Source organism: Narcine bancroftii, chromosome 11, assembly GCF_036971445.1.
Source record: "Narcine bancroftii isolate sNarBan1 chromosome 11, sNarBan1.hap1, whole genome shotgun sequence".
Lineage (NCBI taxonomy): Eukaryota > Metazoa > Chordata > Chondrichthyes > Torpediniformes > Narcinidae > Narcine > Narcine bancroftii.
This window is the reverse complement of record NC_091479.1, coordinates 69513735-69531834: the sequence shown is the minus strand read 5'-3', so window position 1 is coordinate 69531834 and position 18100 is coordinate 69513735. Positions and strand designations below refer to the sequence as shown.

The 18100-nt window shown below is 39.6% G+C and overlaps 1 protein-coding gene across 5 annotated transcripts in view; it reads left to right on the top strand.

Moving 5' to 3' along the window:
* Positions 1–18100, top strand: part of yaf2 (YY1 associated factor 2) — a 117988-nt gene that overhangs the window by 95594 nt on the left and 4294 nt on the right. For 3 of the 5 annotated variants that reach the window (XM_069903301.1, XM_069903297.1, XM_069903299.1), the window contains 2 exons: positions 1011–1163; positions 12631–14412. In XM_069903301.1, coding sequence (XP_069759402.1) covers positions 1011–1163; positions 12631–12874 — 397 coding nt within the window. In that variant the 3' untranslated portion in view covers positions 12875–14412. Of the gene's footprint in view, positions 1–1010; positions 1164–12630; positions 14413–14519; positions 14565–18100 lie in introns of those variants that run through there. The other 2 variants (XM_069903300.1, XM_069903298.1) reach the window with 2 other exon arrangements.

Below are 18100 nucleotides of genomic sequence, written 5' to 3'. Positions count from 1 at the left end.
TCCTCATCTCTGAAATAAATGGGCCAGTTCTTATTCCTGAATTGTGTCCCCCAATCTGAAGCCTTCTCCCTGCACTGAACCTAGTATTCCCTTAGAATTTTGATGAGACCTCATCTTTTGAAACTCTAAAGAATAAAGTCAAGGTCTACTAAAGCTTCTCTGCCTGAGACCAGTGAATTTTGATGCCCTCTTCCCAATGGCAGGTTCATTTTTTCTTGGGTAAGGAGACCAACATGAAGTCAAACCCCAATCATTCAGATTGAATGTTGAGGACCTTCAACTCTCCATGGTCCACCAATCTTCCTCTGGGCCCATTCTACCCCGCTCACCTTGACCTCGTTACAGCAGTTCTCTATCTTCCACATTCTCGTGACTTCTGAAGCTTTCTGGCCTGAAACGGTGGCAAATCTTTTTCTCCCACTGATGCTGCTTTACCTACTGAGTTCCTCTAGCCGATTATATCTAGCGGTACATTGGCTTTTATTGTGGCACAGTTTGATTCCAGGAGAAAGGATTTTGACTGCACCTTTAAAAGAGGAATTGGATGGCTATCTCGTCGGCAGTTTGGCCATTAGTGTCACGCGATCATAGCGCCACCAACATGGGTTCAAACCAGTGCTGTCTGTAAGGAGTTTGTACGTTTTCTCTGTGACCATGTGGGTTTCCTCCCACGTGTACGGGGTTAGTGGGTAAATTGGTAATGTGGCTGTATTTGGGCGGCGTGGGCCTATGGCTGTAAGAGCCTGTTATAGTTTTGTATCCCTTTTACAAAAAAATACATGGGCAGCACAGATGTTGAGAGTTGAAGTGCCTGTTATTGTGCTGGACTTTACCGTTCGAAGTAATCATGTGGATCTTTGCAAACCTTCAGGTCATTTTTTCCATGTAAATTTCCAGCCTGTGAAATATCTTGAGATAAGTGGTCCTGTGTCTCAGTCTGGCCTTTGCATTTACAATCAATTCTCTGATTGCCGAAAGTGTAATGGTGCCACGTTTTGTGTTGACTGCAGGAAGCCTCGTCCAGTGTCTCAACTGGTCGCCCAGCAAGTAACCCAACAGTTTGCATCACCGACACAACCAAAGAAAGAGAAAAAAGACAAGGGAGAGAAGGAGAAAACTGAGAAAGAAGTTGTCAGTAAAAAGAGAAGTCACAAGAAAATAAGGTAATGAAAGCACTGTGTTGAAAACAAATATTTAAAACAGCCCAATTCCCTCTCATTACTGATAGGTTGTAAACTTTGAGTGATTCTGGTGGTTTTTCGACGCAGAGTTGTACAATATAGAAATGGGTCCTTTGTCCCAACTCGTCCACGCTGACCTTTTTTAATGATACAGTGAGGTAGAAGCCCGTGCCAGCCCATGAAACCTTTGCCACTCAATTAATGCACCAAATTAATCTACGAACCCCAGACATTTTGGAAGGTGGGTGGAAACTGGACCACCCAGAAAAAGACCCATGCAGGTCACGGAGAAAACATATAAATTCCTTACAGACAGCGTTGGGTTTGAATCCAGGTTGCTATGCTGTGTTAGAGTTGTGCTTAACCACTACACTAACTGGGCTGCCCATGAACTCCATCCCATTTGTCTGCATTAAGACCATGCCTATTTAAGTACATATTTTGATATCTCTTAATTTCAGAATTCCACTGGCTGTGTGTTCAGAATACGAACCACTCATTGGGTGAAAATACTTATCCCATCATCCTCTTTAAATTTCCTTCCTTTCATCTTTCAGACAATCTTCAGACAATCTTCCCTATCTATTGCCTCTCATAATCCAAATAGATCAACCCTCAGTCTCCTTCACTCCTGGGAAAACAGGCCCAACCGGTCCAATTTCTCCTAATAATTGTCCTCCAATCCAGGCAACAACCTGGTGAATCTCCTCTTAGAACTCTTGGAACAATTAATGCCAAATGTGTAACAGCAAAGCAGTTCAGCTCAAAAGGGAATAGTTTTCTACAAGACCTGTGATCTACCAAACCCCTATGTACATTAGTTTTATTTCCAAAGAGTTCCTGCTGTAATTGGGTTTTGCTCAGTGTTCTAGATTGTACTTTGTCTCCAGAAAAAAAGGAGAAATTAATGCCTATTTGCAACTCATTTTAAAATGGAGCAATACCTTTATTCCAGTTGTATTTTCCTTTAAAGTCTTTTGATCCTCAAGATTCAGGACTTGTTGATTCAGTTAACATTCCTTGTCCATCCCAAATTGACCTTGAAAAGGAGGGGAGGGGTTTGCTAATTTCCTGAAAACTACATCCATTGCATTATATAGGGAAGACCGTGAAATATTTCCAAGTCGAGCTGCTGTTTCTTTCGTAAAGCAGGGAATGTGGGGTTAGGGATATGCCTATGTCTGCTGTTGGTAAGGTGATGCCTCCAGACTGGGAAGGAGTCATGAAAGAAGCCTTGTGGTGTTATGCTTTGGAGCCACCATGAATTAGTGAATGGTGGAGGACCAAGTGGCATGGAATGTATTCCACCATCTCTCATGAAGTGCATCTTCCAGGTGGTATGGAAAGTTTTGGCAGGGTTTCCCTCTTTGTCGGCCTTTAGTTCAGTTAAGTTTCTGGTTATTTGGAACAGTACATTGGAGGAAGGTTCAGAGGGATACAGGTCAAATGGGACCAGCTCAGGTGGAAAACTTGGTCAGCATGGATGAGTTGGGCCAAATGGTCTGTTTAGTTAAGTCGTACAGTGTGGAAACAGGACCCATGGCCCAACTTGACCACGCTGACCAAAATGTCCCACTAACCTGCATTTGGCCCATATCCCTCTAAACCAGTAGTTTTCAAACTGCCCCCCTAAACTCACATACCACCTTAAATAATCCCTATGCCATAGGTGCTCTGTGATTAGTAAGGGATTACTTAGGTGGTATGTGAATGGAAAGAAGAAGTTTGAAAACCACTGTTTAATCATACCTAATTGATTCATTATGTACACAGTTTCATAACTCCAAAGGAAATGGGCCAAATGACAATTTTTCTCAAGCAAAATATTTCAGTAACAATTGGATCTAGAGCAGTGGTTCTCAATCTTCTCTTCCCACTCATGTACCATTTTAAATAATCCCTTACTAATAACAGAGCATCTATGATTTAGGGATTACTTAAAGTGGTATGTGAGTGGGGAAAAAAAAGTTTGAAAACAACTGCTCTAAACCCATCCTGTCTATGTATCTGTCAATATTTTTCTTAAATGTTGCAATAGTACCTGCCTCAACCACTGCCTCCGGTAGCCCAATCTATACACCCACCAACCTCTGTGGGGCAAGGGTGGGGGGAGAGAATACCTCTCAGTTTCTATTAAATTTCCCCCCCCCCCAACCTTAAACTGATGTCTTCAGGTTACTGATTCTCCTGCTATGAGCAAAAGACTCTCTCCGTCCACCTAATCTATTCCTCTCGTGATCTTGTATACTTCTATGAGATTACCCATCATCCTCTTGCACCCTAAGAACAAAGGCCAAGCCTACTCAACCTCTCCCTATTAGCTCAGATCCCCAAGACCTGGCAGCATCCTCGTAAATCTCTGCACCCTTTCCAGCTTGACAACATATTCCATAATTGGCATGGTGACCAAAACCGAAGACAATACCAAAGGTGGTTTCAGCAACATTTTGTATAACTGCAACTTGATCTCCCAACTTCTATACTCAGTACTCTGGTTGTCAACGTGCTGATTGACCAGCCAATCTACCTGTCACCCCCTTTTATGATGCTATGTACCTGTACTCAGATCCTTCTGCTCTCCAACACTCCCCCAGATCCCTACCATTCACTGTCCTATCCATATTTGACCTCCCCAATTGCAACACCTCACATTTCTTTTATTAAATTTCATCAACCCTGCTGACCTGCCCAACAGATCAAAATCCTGCTGCAATCTTTGGCAACCATTTTCACTCTCTGTAATACCAGGTACTTCAGTGTCAACCACAAACTTGTTCATCATATCATGTACATTTTCATTTAAATAGTGGATGACAAACAGCAATGGACCCAACACTGAACCCTGTGGTACACCACTTGTCACAGGCCTCCAGTCCGATTAAACAACTTTCCATCATCACCCTCTACTTTCTGCCATGAAGCCAATTTTCTATTCAACTTGCTCTCTCACCTTAAGCATCAAGAGCAGTCTACTGTGTGGAACCTTATCGAATACCTGTCTCAAGCCGCCATGCTCTTGAAGAAAGCCTGAATTTCCCTCATCATCCAAACATGCTGTAAACCTGGCTCAATGTTGATGCCCCAAACTGGTGAAATTTTATAATTGTTGTGTCTTAGAAGATCAGGGCAAGTTGTTAGAAATAGCCACTGACAGTCATGAATATTTGCTAATCTAACTTATGAAGTCAGGCAGCAGGCAGGTCACAATTATTGTGGGAACAAAGTCATCGGTATCTCAGGAGTTCCAGATCCTGATGAACATTGTGCAGATATCAATGGAGTTCTCATTTCTCATAGAAGAGACGCTTGTGCTACATCACATCACAGCAGCCCACTCCTGTTCATGCTACTGACCCACGATCACATCGCCAAATCCAGCTCCAGATGTCATCAAGTTTGCAGATGACACAGCAGTAATTGGCCTCATCAGCAACAGGGGTGGAAAATCCTGTGAAATGGTGTGAGAGTAACAATGTGGGTCTCAATATGGACACGATGAAGGAGATGATGGAGGCCTTCAGGAGGACCAGGAACGACCACCCTCCACTACACATCAACTCTTTAGTGGAGAGGGAGGAGTCACGTGATGGAGTAGTGGCCGGTAGGGGAACTCCAGCCCTCTCCAGAAAAGATAAAAAAAGATAGAGAAAAAGCAAAGGCACAAACTTAAAAACCAAAACAAAGTGAAAGTAAAAGTGTGGAGAAAATGGCAGCGAAGAAAGAAAAACCAAAAACAACAGGAAGAAAATAAGAAGGAAAGACGCCGGAAGAAGAAGGTGAAGGTCTTACCTGAACGAAGAGGCCCGTCGCGGAGAGAGAAGCCCGCTCCCACAGGTCAGTGGAAGTCCCGGGCTCGGGACTACAAAAATGGCTCGCAGAGCCGAGTAAAAGTGCGCAACCGCGCATGCGCGAGGAGTCGCGCGTGCGCGATGCACATGAAAAGAAAACACTGATGGGCGGGGGGAACAGAACACAGTCAATAATGACAACAAGAAAGAAGAGGGTAAAAAGAAAACAAGGAAACAACAGATGGTCAATCCAGAGGAAGAAGAAGAAGAAGAACAGAAAGAAGTGGAAGAAGAAGAAAAAAGCAAGACAATGGATGTATCTTTTTTTAAAGAATATATGGAATCAGTGAAAGAATGGCAATTACAAGAATTTGATGAGATAAAAAGAATAATTAAGAATGCAGAAGAAAAAATGAATAAAATGGAAATAGCCATATCAGAGTTGGCAAAAAGAGTGGAAAATATGGAAAAACGAGAAACATTTGTAGATATGGAAGTAGAAGACTTAAAAGAGAAATTGGAAGAATCTAATAAAAAAGCTAAAGAGGCACAGGAGCTGTTAGCTCAGAAGATAGATATAATAGAAAACTATAATAGAAGAAATAATATAAAGATAGTGGGCCTTAAGGAAGATGAAGAAGGCAAGAATATGAGAGAATTTATAAAAGATTGGATCCCCAGGGTCCTGGGAAGACCAGAATTACAGGAAGAAATGGAAATAGAGAGGGCACATAGAACTTTAGCCCCGAAACCACAACCGCAGCAAAAACCAAGATCCATTTTAGTAAAATTCTTAAGATATACAACAAGAGAAAATATATTGGAGAAAGCAATGAAGAAAGTAAGAGAGGACAAAAAGCCACTGGAATATAAAGGTCAAAAAAAATTTTTCTATCCAGACATAAGTTTTGAACTCCTGAAGAAGAGGAAGGAGTTCAATACAGCGAAAACGATCTTATGGAAAAAAGGATATAAATTTATGTTAAGGTACCCAGCGGTACTTAAAATAATTATTCCAGGGCAACAAAACATACTATTCTCGGATCCAGAGGAAGCAAGGAAATTTGCAGAACAACTACAAAACAGACAGAGAGATGAAGACATGTAATAAGAGTAAAAATGACCACGATCTATATGTATGTGTGTAAAGGGGTATATGTGTGTATATATATATATATATATATATATATAGTGTGCATACATGAATGTATCCGTATTTAGAGGAAAATATAGAGTATAGACAAGAATTAATAAGGGAGGGAAATGGAATAGAGGGAATAGGAGGGAATTAAAAGAGTGACCTTTGTTACATATGAAAATTGAAATCTTTTCTGGGGGGCTGGGTGGGGAGGAGTTACGGTCACTGCAAAATCAGCTGACATTTGCAAGTGAATTCGCAAATCCAAATGGAGAGGGGATATGTGGTTGTCCGACAAGGGATAAAGGACAACTTAGGAGGGGGAGGGAGAATGGGGTTAAAGAAGTTTTAAATAGGAGAATAGGGAAAATGTTTGATGTTTTAGAAATGTTGTCTTATAAAGTGTTCAAGACAAGAAAGCAGAAATGGATAAGAAGGAAAGGTGATGATGGAGAAACGGAAAGGGAAGATAAACAAAGTATGAAATGGCTACGCTGAACTATATGATTTTAAATATTAACGGAATACATAACCAAATTAAAAGGAAGAAACTGCTAAATTTACTGAAAAAAGAAAAAATTGATATAGCATTTGTGCAAGAAACACATTTAACTGAATTGGAGCACAAGAAATTAAAGAGAGATTGGGTAGGACATGTAACAGCAATTCAAAAGCAAGAGGAGTAGCTATATTAATTAGTAAAAATGTGCCAATTAAAATAGAAGAGGAAATAATAGATCCAGCAGGGAGATATGTAATGATAAAATGTCAGATATATTCGAAGTTTTGGAATCTACTCAATGTATATTCACCTAACGAAGAAGATCAAAAGTTTACGCAAGATATTTTTTTGAAGATAGCAGATACGCAAGGGAACATATTAATAGGAGGGGATTTCAACCTGAATTTGGATTCAAATATGGACAAAACTGGGAAAAAAATTAACAGAAAGAACAAAGTAACCAAATTTATAATTAAATCGATGGAAGAAATGCAACTTTTGGATATATGGAGGAAACAACACCCAAATGAAAAGGAATATTCATATTACTCGGCTAGACATAAAACATACTCAAGAATAGACCTATTTTTGTTATCAGCTCATATGCAAGATAGAGTAAGAAAAACAGGATATAAAGCTAGAATATTATCGGACCATTCACCCTTAATATTGACAATAAAGTTAGAGGACATCCCTCCAAGAATGTATAGATGGAGATTAAACTCCATGTTACTCAAAAGGCAAGATTTTAGAGAATTCATTGAAAGACAAATTAAAATGTATTTTGAAATAAATACGGAATCAGTGAAAGATAAGTTTATACTATGGGATGCATTGAAAGCGTTCATTAGAGGGCAAATAATAAGTTATGTAACCAAGATGAAGAAGGACTATAATCAGGAAACAGAGCAGTTGGAAAGGGAAATAGTAAATATAGAAAAAGAATTAGCAATGAAGGAAGATACAACTAAAAGAAGAGAATTGGCAGATAAAAAAATAAAATATGAAACACTACAAACATATAAGGTGGAGAAGAATATAATGAAGACAAAACAAATATTATGAACTAGGGGAAAAAACGCACAAAATTCTAGCATGGCAGCTTAAGACAGAACAAGCTAAGAAAATGGTATTGGCATCAAGGAAAAAAGACAAACAAATCACATATAATCCAAAGGAGATCAAGGAAAACTTTAGAGAATTCTATGAACAATTATACCAAACTGAAAACGAAGGGAAAGAAGGGAAAATAGATGAATTTCTAACTAAAATTGAACTACCAAAATTACAAATAGAGGAACAAAATAAATTAACAGAACCATTTGAAATAGTAGAAATACAAGAGATAATAAAAAAATTACCAAATAATAAAACACCAGGAGAGGATGGATTCCCAATAGAATTCTATAAAACATTGAAAGATTTATTAATTCCTCCCCTCCTGGAAGTAATCAACCAGATTGATAAAACACAAAGCATACCAGATTCATGTAAAACAGCAATAATTACAGTAATACTAAAGCAAGGGAAAGATCCACTCGCACCAGCGTCATATAGACCAATATCATTACTTAACACAGATTATAAGATAATAGCTAAACTATTAGCAAACAGATTAGCAGAACAGGTACTGAAAATGGTAAATCTAGACCAAACTGGATTTATTAAAAAAAGACGCACAACAGACAATATTTGTAAATTTATTAACTTAATTCATGCAGTAGAAGGAAATAAAGCACCTGCAGTAGCAGTTGCTTTAGACGCAGAGAAGGCCTTCGACAGAGTAGAATGGAATTATTTATTCAAAGTATTGCAAAAATTCAGTTTACCAGAGAAGTATATTAATTGGATTAAAGCATTATATAAGGGGCCATTGGCGAAAGTGACAGTAAATGGATATATATCAAAGCAATTTAACTTAAGCAGGTCAACACGGCAGGGATGCCCACTATCACCCTTATTGTTCGCGTTAGCTATAGAACCACTAGCAGAATTGATAAGAACAGAAAATAATATAAAAGTGATAAAAATAAAAGACAAGGAATATAAAATCAGTTTATTTGCGGATGATGTTATAGTATACTTAACAGAACCAGAACTATCAATAAAAGAATTATATAAGAAATTGAAGGAATATGGAGAAGTGTCGGGTTACAAGATAAACGTAAATAAAAGTGAAGCAATGCCTATGAATAATGCGGATTTCTCAAAATTTAAGAAGGAATCACCATTCAGATGGCAAATGCAAGCAATAAGATACCTAGGTATACAAATAAATAAAAATCTCAGCCAACTATATAAACTCAATTATTATCCACTAATGAAAAAATTACAGGGCGATTTAGAGCATTGGAAAGATTTACCACTAACACTAATAGGAAGGATAAACTGTATTAAAATGAACATTTTCCCAAGGATATTATACCTATTTTAGGCATTGCCAATACACTTGACAGAGAAATTCTTCAAGGAGTTAAAGAAAATAATAAGGAAATTTTTATGGAAATGGGGGAAACCGAGGATAGCACTAGATAAATTAACAGAATGGTATAAACAAGGAGGCTTACAACTGCCAAACTTTAAAAATTATTATAGAGCCGCACAATTAAGATACCTATCAGATTTTTATCAAACAAGGGAAAAACCAGATTGGACCAGATTAGAACTAGATAAAATAGGGGAGAAGATACCTGAACACATATTATATAAATGGGATGAAAAATTGGTACAACATAGAAGTTCTCCAGTATTACATCATCTACTCAATATTTGGAAGAAGATTCATGTAGAAAGGAATAAAACAAATTATCAATTACCAAAACTAATATTGACGCAAAGTAAGTTACTCCCTTTTACAATAGATAACCTTTCCTTTAGAGAATGGGAGAAAAAAGGGATCAAAAGAATAGAAAATTGTTTTTCAGGAAATAGATTATTATCCTTTGAACAAATGAAAGATAAATACAATATAACTCAAGATACAGTGCTGGCATATTACCAATTGAGATCCTACTTGAAGGACAAATTAGGAAGCAGTCTGAGTTTACCAGAGGGAAGTAACTTAGAATATGTGATTACAGATACAATGATAATCAAAAGATTTATAACAAATATGTATATTAAACTGCAGGAAAAGGAGAATGAGGAAACAAATGGTAAAACTAAACAAAAATGGGAACAAGATTTAAATATAAAGATAAAAAAGGAAACATGGGAGAAGTTATGTTCTGGAACGATGAGAAATACAATAAATATGAGGTTACATATGATACAATATAACTGAATACACAGGCTATACATTACACCTCAAAAGTTAAATAAATGGGACCCAACAGTATCTGACAGATGTTTTCGATGTAAAAAAGTAATGGGAACAACAATTCATGCAATCTGGACATGTGAGAAAGTAGAAAAATTTTGGGAAGATCTAAACCAAATATTAAATAAAATTACAGAAAACAATATACCAAAAAATCCAGAGATCTTCCTCCTAAGTAACATAAAAAACAAAGAATTTGGAATTGATTTAGATGGTGCACAAAGAAGATTTGTTAAGATAGCTCTAGCCATAGCAAAAAAATGTATTATGTCAACCTGGAAATTGGAAGATAATTTGAAAATACAACAATGGTATATAGAAATGAATAAATGTATTCCATTAGAAAAAATAACATATAGTTTAAGAAATAATATTGAAATATTTGAACAAATATGGGAGCCTTACATGAAACACAATAGAGAAAACCTAAATTAACGAAAGGAAAAGGAAATGAAAAGAATTGACTCTGGAATTTCTTGTTTATTTTTATTGAATGACAACATTGTTTGACTGGTTTAATTGTCCTAGATTTTGTACTTTAAATGGATGGGGGGGGGGAGGTAGGGAGGATGGGATGGGAGGAGGGAGGGGGGGGAGAAAATGGCACTGTATATATTTGAAAAGGAAAAAGTATGTAAGTCATGGTTAATGTGGTTTATGGTGTGAAAAATAAAAAATTTAAAAAAAAACTCTTTAGTGGAGAGAGTGGTGATCACCAAATTCTTTGGAGGTCCCTTAACTAATGACCTATTGTGAACACACTACATCTCCTCACTTGACAGGGAGGCACAACAACGACTACACTTCGTGAGAAGACTGAAGCGGGCAAGGCTACCAACCACTCTCCCCAACCATCCTGGCTGGCTGCATCACAGTGGTATGGTTGCTGCAGACAAATGGTTAATGCACAGGACCATGAGTGGCAGAGAGGATGACTGGAGTCTCCCTCCACCCCCCCCCCCCCAACACCAATCGATATGATCTACCGGGATCATTGTCTGAAGAGGGCGTGCAAAATCATTGAGTACCCCTTCCACCCTGCACATAGCATTTTTCAGCTTCTCCTGTTGGGAAAGAGATATAGGAGTGACAGAGCCAGTCCACTTGGCTGAGGGACACCTTCCCATGGGCAGTGAGAGTGCTGAACGATCAAAGAAACTGCTCACATTAACCATCCAAGACTCTCATATTCACGAAACAATATTTATTTGTATACGTGAATACTTGTCCTGCGTGTGTACTGTTTGTTTGTATGTGTGTAATGTCTGGTTGTGTCTGCAAGTTCTGTAATGAGGATCTGAGAATGCTGTTTTGTCAGGTTGTACTTGTGCAATCAGAAGACAATAAACTTGACTTGACCCAAGCAGGGTGTTGATGGTTGGAATATTTCAGTTTGACAGACAGGCAACAGTTTGGGGACTTGAAAGTAAAGCGCACTCAACTAGATCTTGGGTTGTTCATATTTTCCCGGAGTAGTGAGCCTCTGCAGTGATGTGCATGCTGACTCTTCAAGCCTTAAAGTGGGAGCTGGGCTTGCTGTTGGTGGGGACATGGCAACACACAGAAGATGCGTGGATTCAATTAAAGGATGTATAGTTTATGTAACCTCCCAATCTAGTGTTGAGTTCCTCGTCTGGTCTGCTCCACCCAAGATGACAAGAAACAGCTCAGACCATCACACAAGCTGCCCTCCTTTTCACTGATTCAATCTATACTTCCCACTGCCTTGGAAAAGCAGTGAACACCCTGGTCATACTCTCTTCACCCTCCTCCCCTCAGGAAGAAGATTCACAAATGCAAGATCAGGCACCACCAAACTCAAAGACAGTTTCTTTCCTGTCGTTATCAGGCTCCTAGACGAACCTCAGACTAATAAGATTGTGTTCCTTTTGCTCTGTCCAAACTGGTCTCTCTCTGTAACTCTGAACTGTCCTGTGACTTTACTGCTCACACAACTGTACCTCGCTACATGTGACAATAAACGTGAACTTTCCTTTTTATTGAGGGGGAAGGGGGCATTTAGTTGGAGAAGACAGGTTCTGCATATTTTCCTAGCCCTGGATCTTTAGAGATTTTTTGTTTCTCTCTCTCCCTGAATATTACTAAAGGGAAATTCTCGCACCTTTCCTGATGTTAAACTGCTAAACTCTTTGCAACGCCTGGGTTGGGATGGTGGGGAAAGGCAGATGGAATGAGCTTCCAGCTGAAGCGGTAAATATGGGCTCAATTTTAACATTTAAGAGGTATTTGGACAGGTACATGGATGGGAGAGGCATGGAGGGCTATAGACTGGGTGCAGGTCAATGGGACTAATTTAGACCAGCACAGTAACAGTCCATTTCAGGCCATGAGTCCTTCCTGCCCAACCTACACTCCCGGTTGAACAGTGTGAGGAAACCAGAGCCCCCAGAGAAAACCCACACAGACACACAGAACATACAGACAAGTGAGGGACTCAAACCCCAGCCTGGACCCAATCACTGGCTCTGTAAAGGCATTGAACCAACCATGCTGCCTGAGGCAAAAAAAAATGGTTTGTCACAGTCTAGAAGGGCCGAAGAGGCCTGTTTCTGTGCTGTAATGTTCTATGGTTCTATGAATCAAACCTCCATGACATTCTACACCCATGAGAAAGAGCAGAACTTTGAACCGTTTGTTTTATTCACATTTTTTAAAATTTTGCCTCTGCTCCATTTTCCCAGGCCAAGGTTAAAAAACGTGGATCGAAGCAGCGCACAACATTTGGAAGTGACTGTGGGCGATCTGACGGTCATTATCACAGACTTTAAGGAGAAAGTGAGGTCAGCGCCGGCAGCCACTGCTACTTCCAGTACCACTGCCGAGCAGCACAGCCTGAGCAGCTCCAGCTCTGACAATACAGAGAAAGGCTTATCCCGGTCGTCATCACCCAGGGGTGATGGATCAGTGAACGGTGAATCCCACTAAAGTGCCGGCTGACCTGCTTTTACTCACTCCTCGGCTCAATGATTCAGTGGACAGCATTTCGACAACTTCAGTCCTGGGCACTCCTCATTCAAGTGGCAAGTTGGGCTGCCTCCTCCAGTTTCGTTCTCAGTGCTTTTTAATACTTCCGTACCAATCTGGAACTCTTGCACTGTGGCATGTTTTTGAGTGTAAATTTTCTATAACTTAGATCGGACTGCCTCTGTGACATGTTTAAGGACTGAATTGTGAAACACCCGGCTTTCAGCACTCAGTGGCACCTGAAGTCATTTGGCAATCAGCTACTGCCGCGACAAAATATCTTAAAACGGTTTGGCTGGTTAAATGCACCTGCTGGTACTTGGTGTGAATAAATAGGAAAAACATTCTCAAAAACATTTCTATAAATTCTCGCCAACATTTTGTTTTTTTTCACCACTTGTTACTTGGTGGGTGGGGGGGGGGGAAGAAAAATCACTTAGCCACTAAATTCATGGCATTAGCAATGCCTGTGGTCATTCATTTAAGTAAGTTGCAGTTTTAATATGAAGCGTTGGGCAAATTGACCAGGTTTGACTGAGGGATACAGTCCATGCTACTTCGCAGCAGCTACTCAAATTCAAGGGTTGAGTTGCTGTAATATTTAAGAGAGTGGTCACTTTTGCACTGTGTCCAATTGGGAAAGGGCACAGATGTGTCACATGTCATTGTGTATTTCACGCATTTTCTCTCAGCTGGGCGCTCCCTGCCTTATACAGAAGGCAAAAAAAAAAGGAAAATGCTAATAATTAGATGCTTTAGTATGTCTTAAAAGTAGTTTTATGAAATGTGTGGGAATAGTTTATGATGTTGCCATTCTGAAAAATTCAATTAAGGTGTTTTGCTGATGTTTTGAATTTGCGACAGTATTTATAGGTATTGTTGTAATAAAAAAATATGCAAGATTACATTCCATCTTGGAAACTCTATTACTTCATGCCTTCTGTATCTTTTGTCAATGCCAAAAGTAAAATTTTTTTGGGAGGGTCCCCATGATGAAACATTGCGAAAGTGGTTGAAAGATTAACAAATGTGCTGCATTTACTGTCTATAGCTTAAATGGTAAGAGACGTGGTCTCATATTGTAGAAGTTATACAAGGGAAATACCTCATAGGCTAATGCGTGTCACATCAGTGTTTTTATAAAAAAAAATAAATAAATAGATATATATAAAAGTTGCAGCAGGTAAACATTCAACATAGTCTTAAGTAGAGCAAACACCTTTTTTCCTTTGGAAAATAAAATATTACAGAATTAGTGGGAGATGGAGGAAGGAGGGCCAAGAAAATGTGTGTGATGTCAGATGCAAGTCCAATATGAACTTCAACTGGTGGCATAGACTGTATTTTCAGGTGTAGGTATTTGATATTGAAATCAAATTATAGATTGTTTTACATAATGAGATTTTTATATCCTTCAAGATAAACTTGTGTTCATTGCTGATGTGTTGTGTTTGGTATATATTTGATTTCTATCAGAAAAGCAACTCATAATTAAAAGATATTTCAATTATAAAAGGCCAGTATCTGTTTTTAAAAGGGAGGATGGTGTTAGTTAAAAGAATTGAGAGATTTTTAACCAAATGATACCACCAATTGTTGCTTGCAGGAGAGGCAGGAGTGCCGCACATTCTCACTTCACAGAGGAATGGAAGTAAGTAAAAATTGACTACAATTTTTCACTTTTTATAATAAAAACAAAGTGTTTGAAATGGTCAGCGGCATCTGTGGTGGGAGCGAAACTGGTCAGTCTGTTATCACATGCAAATCCTCTCGGTGCTTATCCTGCACCTGTTGGTGTAAACCCCTTCAAGGTTTCAGTCAAAAGGATCCTTGGCATTCAATAATCCATCAGTGACGCTTGTCAGTACACCAGTGGACTAACCGTTTCCTTCTAGCTAATTATGGATGTTCTGATAACATTTAATGTGCCGTTTATTTGAGTCTTTGGTTCTCTTTCCTTTTGCTTCATTTTGCTGGTAGCAGCCTGACATTTTTTTTTAAACTATCTGCCGCCGGCTTTACTGTCTGTGAGCCGTCTGCTGTTGGCTTTGGCATCTGTGAACTGCGTGCCGCTGATTTTTGCCATCTGCCACCAGCTTTTCTCTGTATATTTTGCTTTTTCTTGTGCCTCCCTGCATTTTGGTATTTTCAGAGTGTATACACTCTCCCCCACCCCCCACCCTGTGTACCTCAGGGTGTATTTTCACTCCCATATCACTGTATCTCCCTCTTTCTACCTCACTGCAACCTCCAAGCTCACTCTTGTTTATTTCTGTTCTGCAGCCAGCAGGCATCTCTCATCCTCCTTGTGTTACTTTATCTCAGAGTAGATCTTCAATCCCCTCTGTATATTTCTCTCTCCTGTGTCTTGGTGTGTACCTCCGGGTGTAATTTTCACTCCCATAGTGTGGTGTCTCTTTCTCTCTCTGTGTACTTTTTCCTCATTAAATCTGTATTTTGCTGGTCTCTTGCCATTGTTGACCGCGCCATTTTTTTTGTTGACGATATAGTATATCTCTTGCTTCCTTCTCTTCATACTTTTGTCTCCTCTTTCTGCACCGTTTGCGTTGCCAATCGGTTTTTGTCTGCTATCATGCATTTGTATTCTATTCTGTGTTGGTGCACAGGGAAAAAAACAGACATTTCTTGGTGTGTCTCCCTCCCTCTCCGATGATCAGAATATTTCCCCGTGAAGGCATTTCTTGTTCTGCAACAGTATTTCTCCCTCACCGTTACCTCGTTTAGTGGAAGCTTCCGTGAAAGTGCAGAAGAGGTTTACCAGGATGCTGACTGGAATGGAGAACGTATCTTTTGAAGAAGGGTTGAGGGAGCCAGGGATTTTCCCTTCAGAGTGACGATGAAAATAGAAATGCATTATATACATGGAAAGGCATGTAAAAAGTGGATGGCCAAGACCAGAGGATATCCAATAAGGTGAGTGGAGGAAAAGTTTAGGGGATGGATGCAAGATACTTAAGAGGGTTCTGGGTGGAAGGAAGGGAAGATTAATGTGGAGTAGATTTACACCGGTCAGCACTACATTGTGGGTTGAAGGATCTGTTGTCTGATGTAATTTTCGATATTTTAATGTTTTTTCCCCGCCTTCAATCTTGTAACTATGTCTTCGCAGAACAGTTGCAGCACAGGAGGCCACACTGGCTCTACGCAAGAGCAATCTGGCTAGTCTCCATACAGCACATTTCTCTTATCCCTCTTGTATTACTTTATCTGAGTATTTTTCCAACCCCATCTGTATATTAATCTCTCCTGTGTCTTTGGTGTGTACCTCAGGGTGTATTTTCACTCCTGTATCTCTCTCCATGTACTTATCTTTGTTTGCTTGTCTATCACTAATTGTTGTACTCCCATTTTTTCCCCCTGTATTAGACTGAGCATTTCTCAGAATATCTCTGCTTTCTTCTCGTCATAGTTTCGCCTCCCTCTGCACCGTTGTCAATCTGTGTTTTTCTCTGCTATCATGCAATTAGTTTTCTGTTATGTATGCATCTTGGCGCCTCACAGTTCGGCGGGCTGCAACCTCCTTTGAAGAAGACCGCAGAGCCCACCTCACTGACAAAATACAAAGGAGGAAAAACCCAACACCCAACCCACCAATTTTCCCTTGCAACCGTGCCTGCCTGTCCCGCACTGGACTTGTCAGTCACCAACGAGCCTGCAGCAGACGTGGACATACCCCCCCATAAATCTTCGTCCGCAAAGCCAAGCCAAAGAAAAAGAAAGATGTGTTGGAGTACAGAGTAATGCAAGCAGAGAGATGACTGAAGTTTGTATATCACTCTGCATTTCTTTTAGATACCAATACAGCTCCCTATGAACACCTGAAGTGCATCTGCCTGCGCAGTGTGATCTAGACCCAATCACATGGTTCCTTTGCCATGTGATTGGGTCTAGATTCAGTGTCCCCAGGGTTTGTGAACCCCTTCCCCTCCATCATCATTTTTAATATCTCCACCAAACCTCTGCACCTCCCTCTATTCCAAGAGAAAAGCCCCAGTATTTTTCTCTCTCATTCCCCCCTTTCACCCTAATCTTTATTTATTTCTCTTCATCTATTTGTGTACTTGCTCTGTCTGTATATTTTTCTCCATCTCCATTGACAGGTATTTCTAACTGTCAGAATTGCAGTGTATTATTTTCCTTCCCATGGTGCCTGTATTGATCTCTCTCCAACTCAGTATGGTTTTATCTGCATTCTTATAAGCAAGTCTCTCACTAAAGCGGTTTTTCTCAGTGCATTTCCTGCATATTCTGTTTCTCCGAGTGAGTCTTCTCTCCAATGTTTTTTTCATGCTCCATAACTCAGCGTTCATTTCACACTGAATGTCCCCACCTCAGGTAATTAATTCCTATCTCGGGGATCCTTCCTACTCTGCAACCTCCAGCTTTTAGTTGGCATCTTTATCCATGTACTCTTTTGTCCCTCAGATAAACACCTCGAGACCTAAACTCTGCATGTTTGTGTTCTCATATTCTCACACCCCATTTCTGTTCCTTCTGGATCTATGCATAGTTCACACTCCATGTCATTGTATATCATCTCTTGCTATAGTGTAGCAAGAACTAAGTATTTTGCGACATTTCGTCATCATTTGTGATTCTTCAGGTGTGTGTCAATATTTCTCTTTCTGAATTTTACTACATATAGATTCTAGAATTATGTAAATTTAAAAAAAAACAGTAAATGTGACCCACACTTCAAAGAAGGAGGGAGAGAGAAGAAAGGGAAGGTCCAACCTTTCAGACCATCACCAGGATGGTGGTAGGAATGAGTATAGTCAACATGGATGAAAGGTGAATCATATTTGACAAATCCAGAAAGACTTCTTTGGAGATGCAACTAATAAAACAGCCAAGGGGGAACAAAATATAGATTTTTGGAAGTTTTTTTTAAAAATCAAGTTCCACATGGAAGATTGGAAAACAGGGTTGGGATAATGTGCTGACTTTGATAGAGGAATTATTGGCCAGAAAATAAAGAGTGGGAATAGGGTTGTGCAAAGTGGGGCACTGGAGAGCCTGCTGCTTGGGCTCCAAGTAAGTTTGCTGATGGTGTAAAACTGCATGAGATTGTCAATATGGTGGAGGATGGAGAGAACTTTCAAGTGGATATAGCTAAGATGAAAGAGATGGGGAAGAAAATGGAAGATAGAATTTAATGTTGCAAAA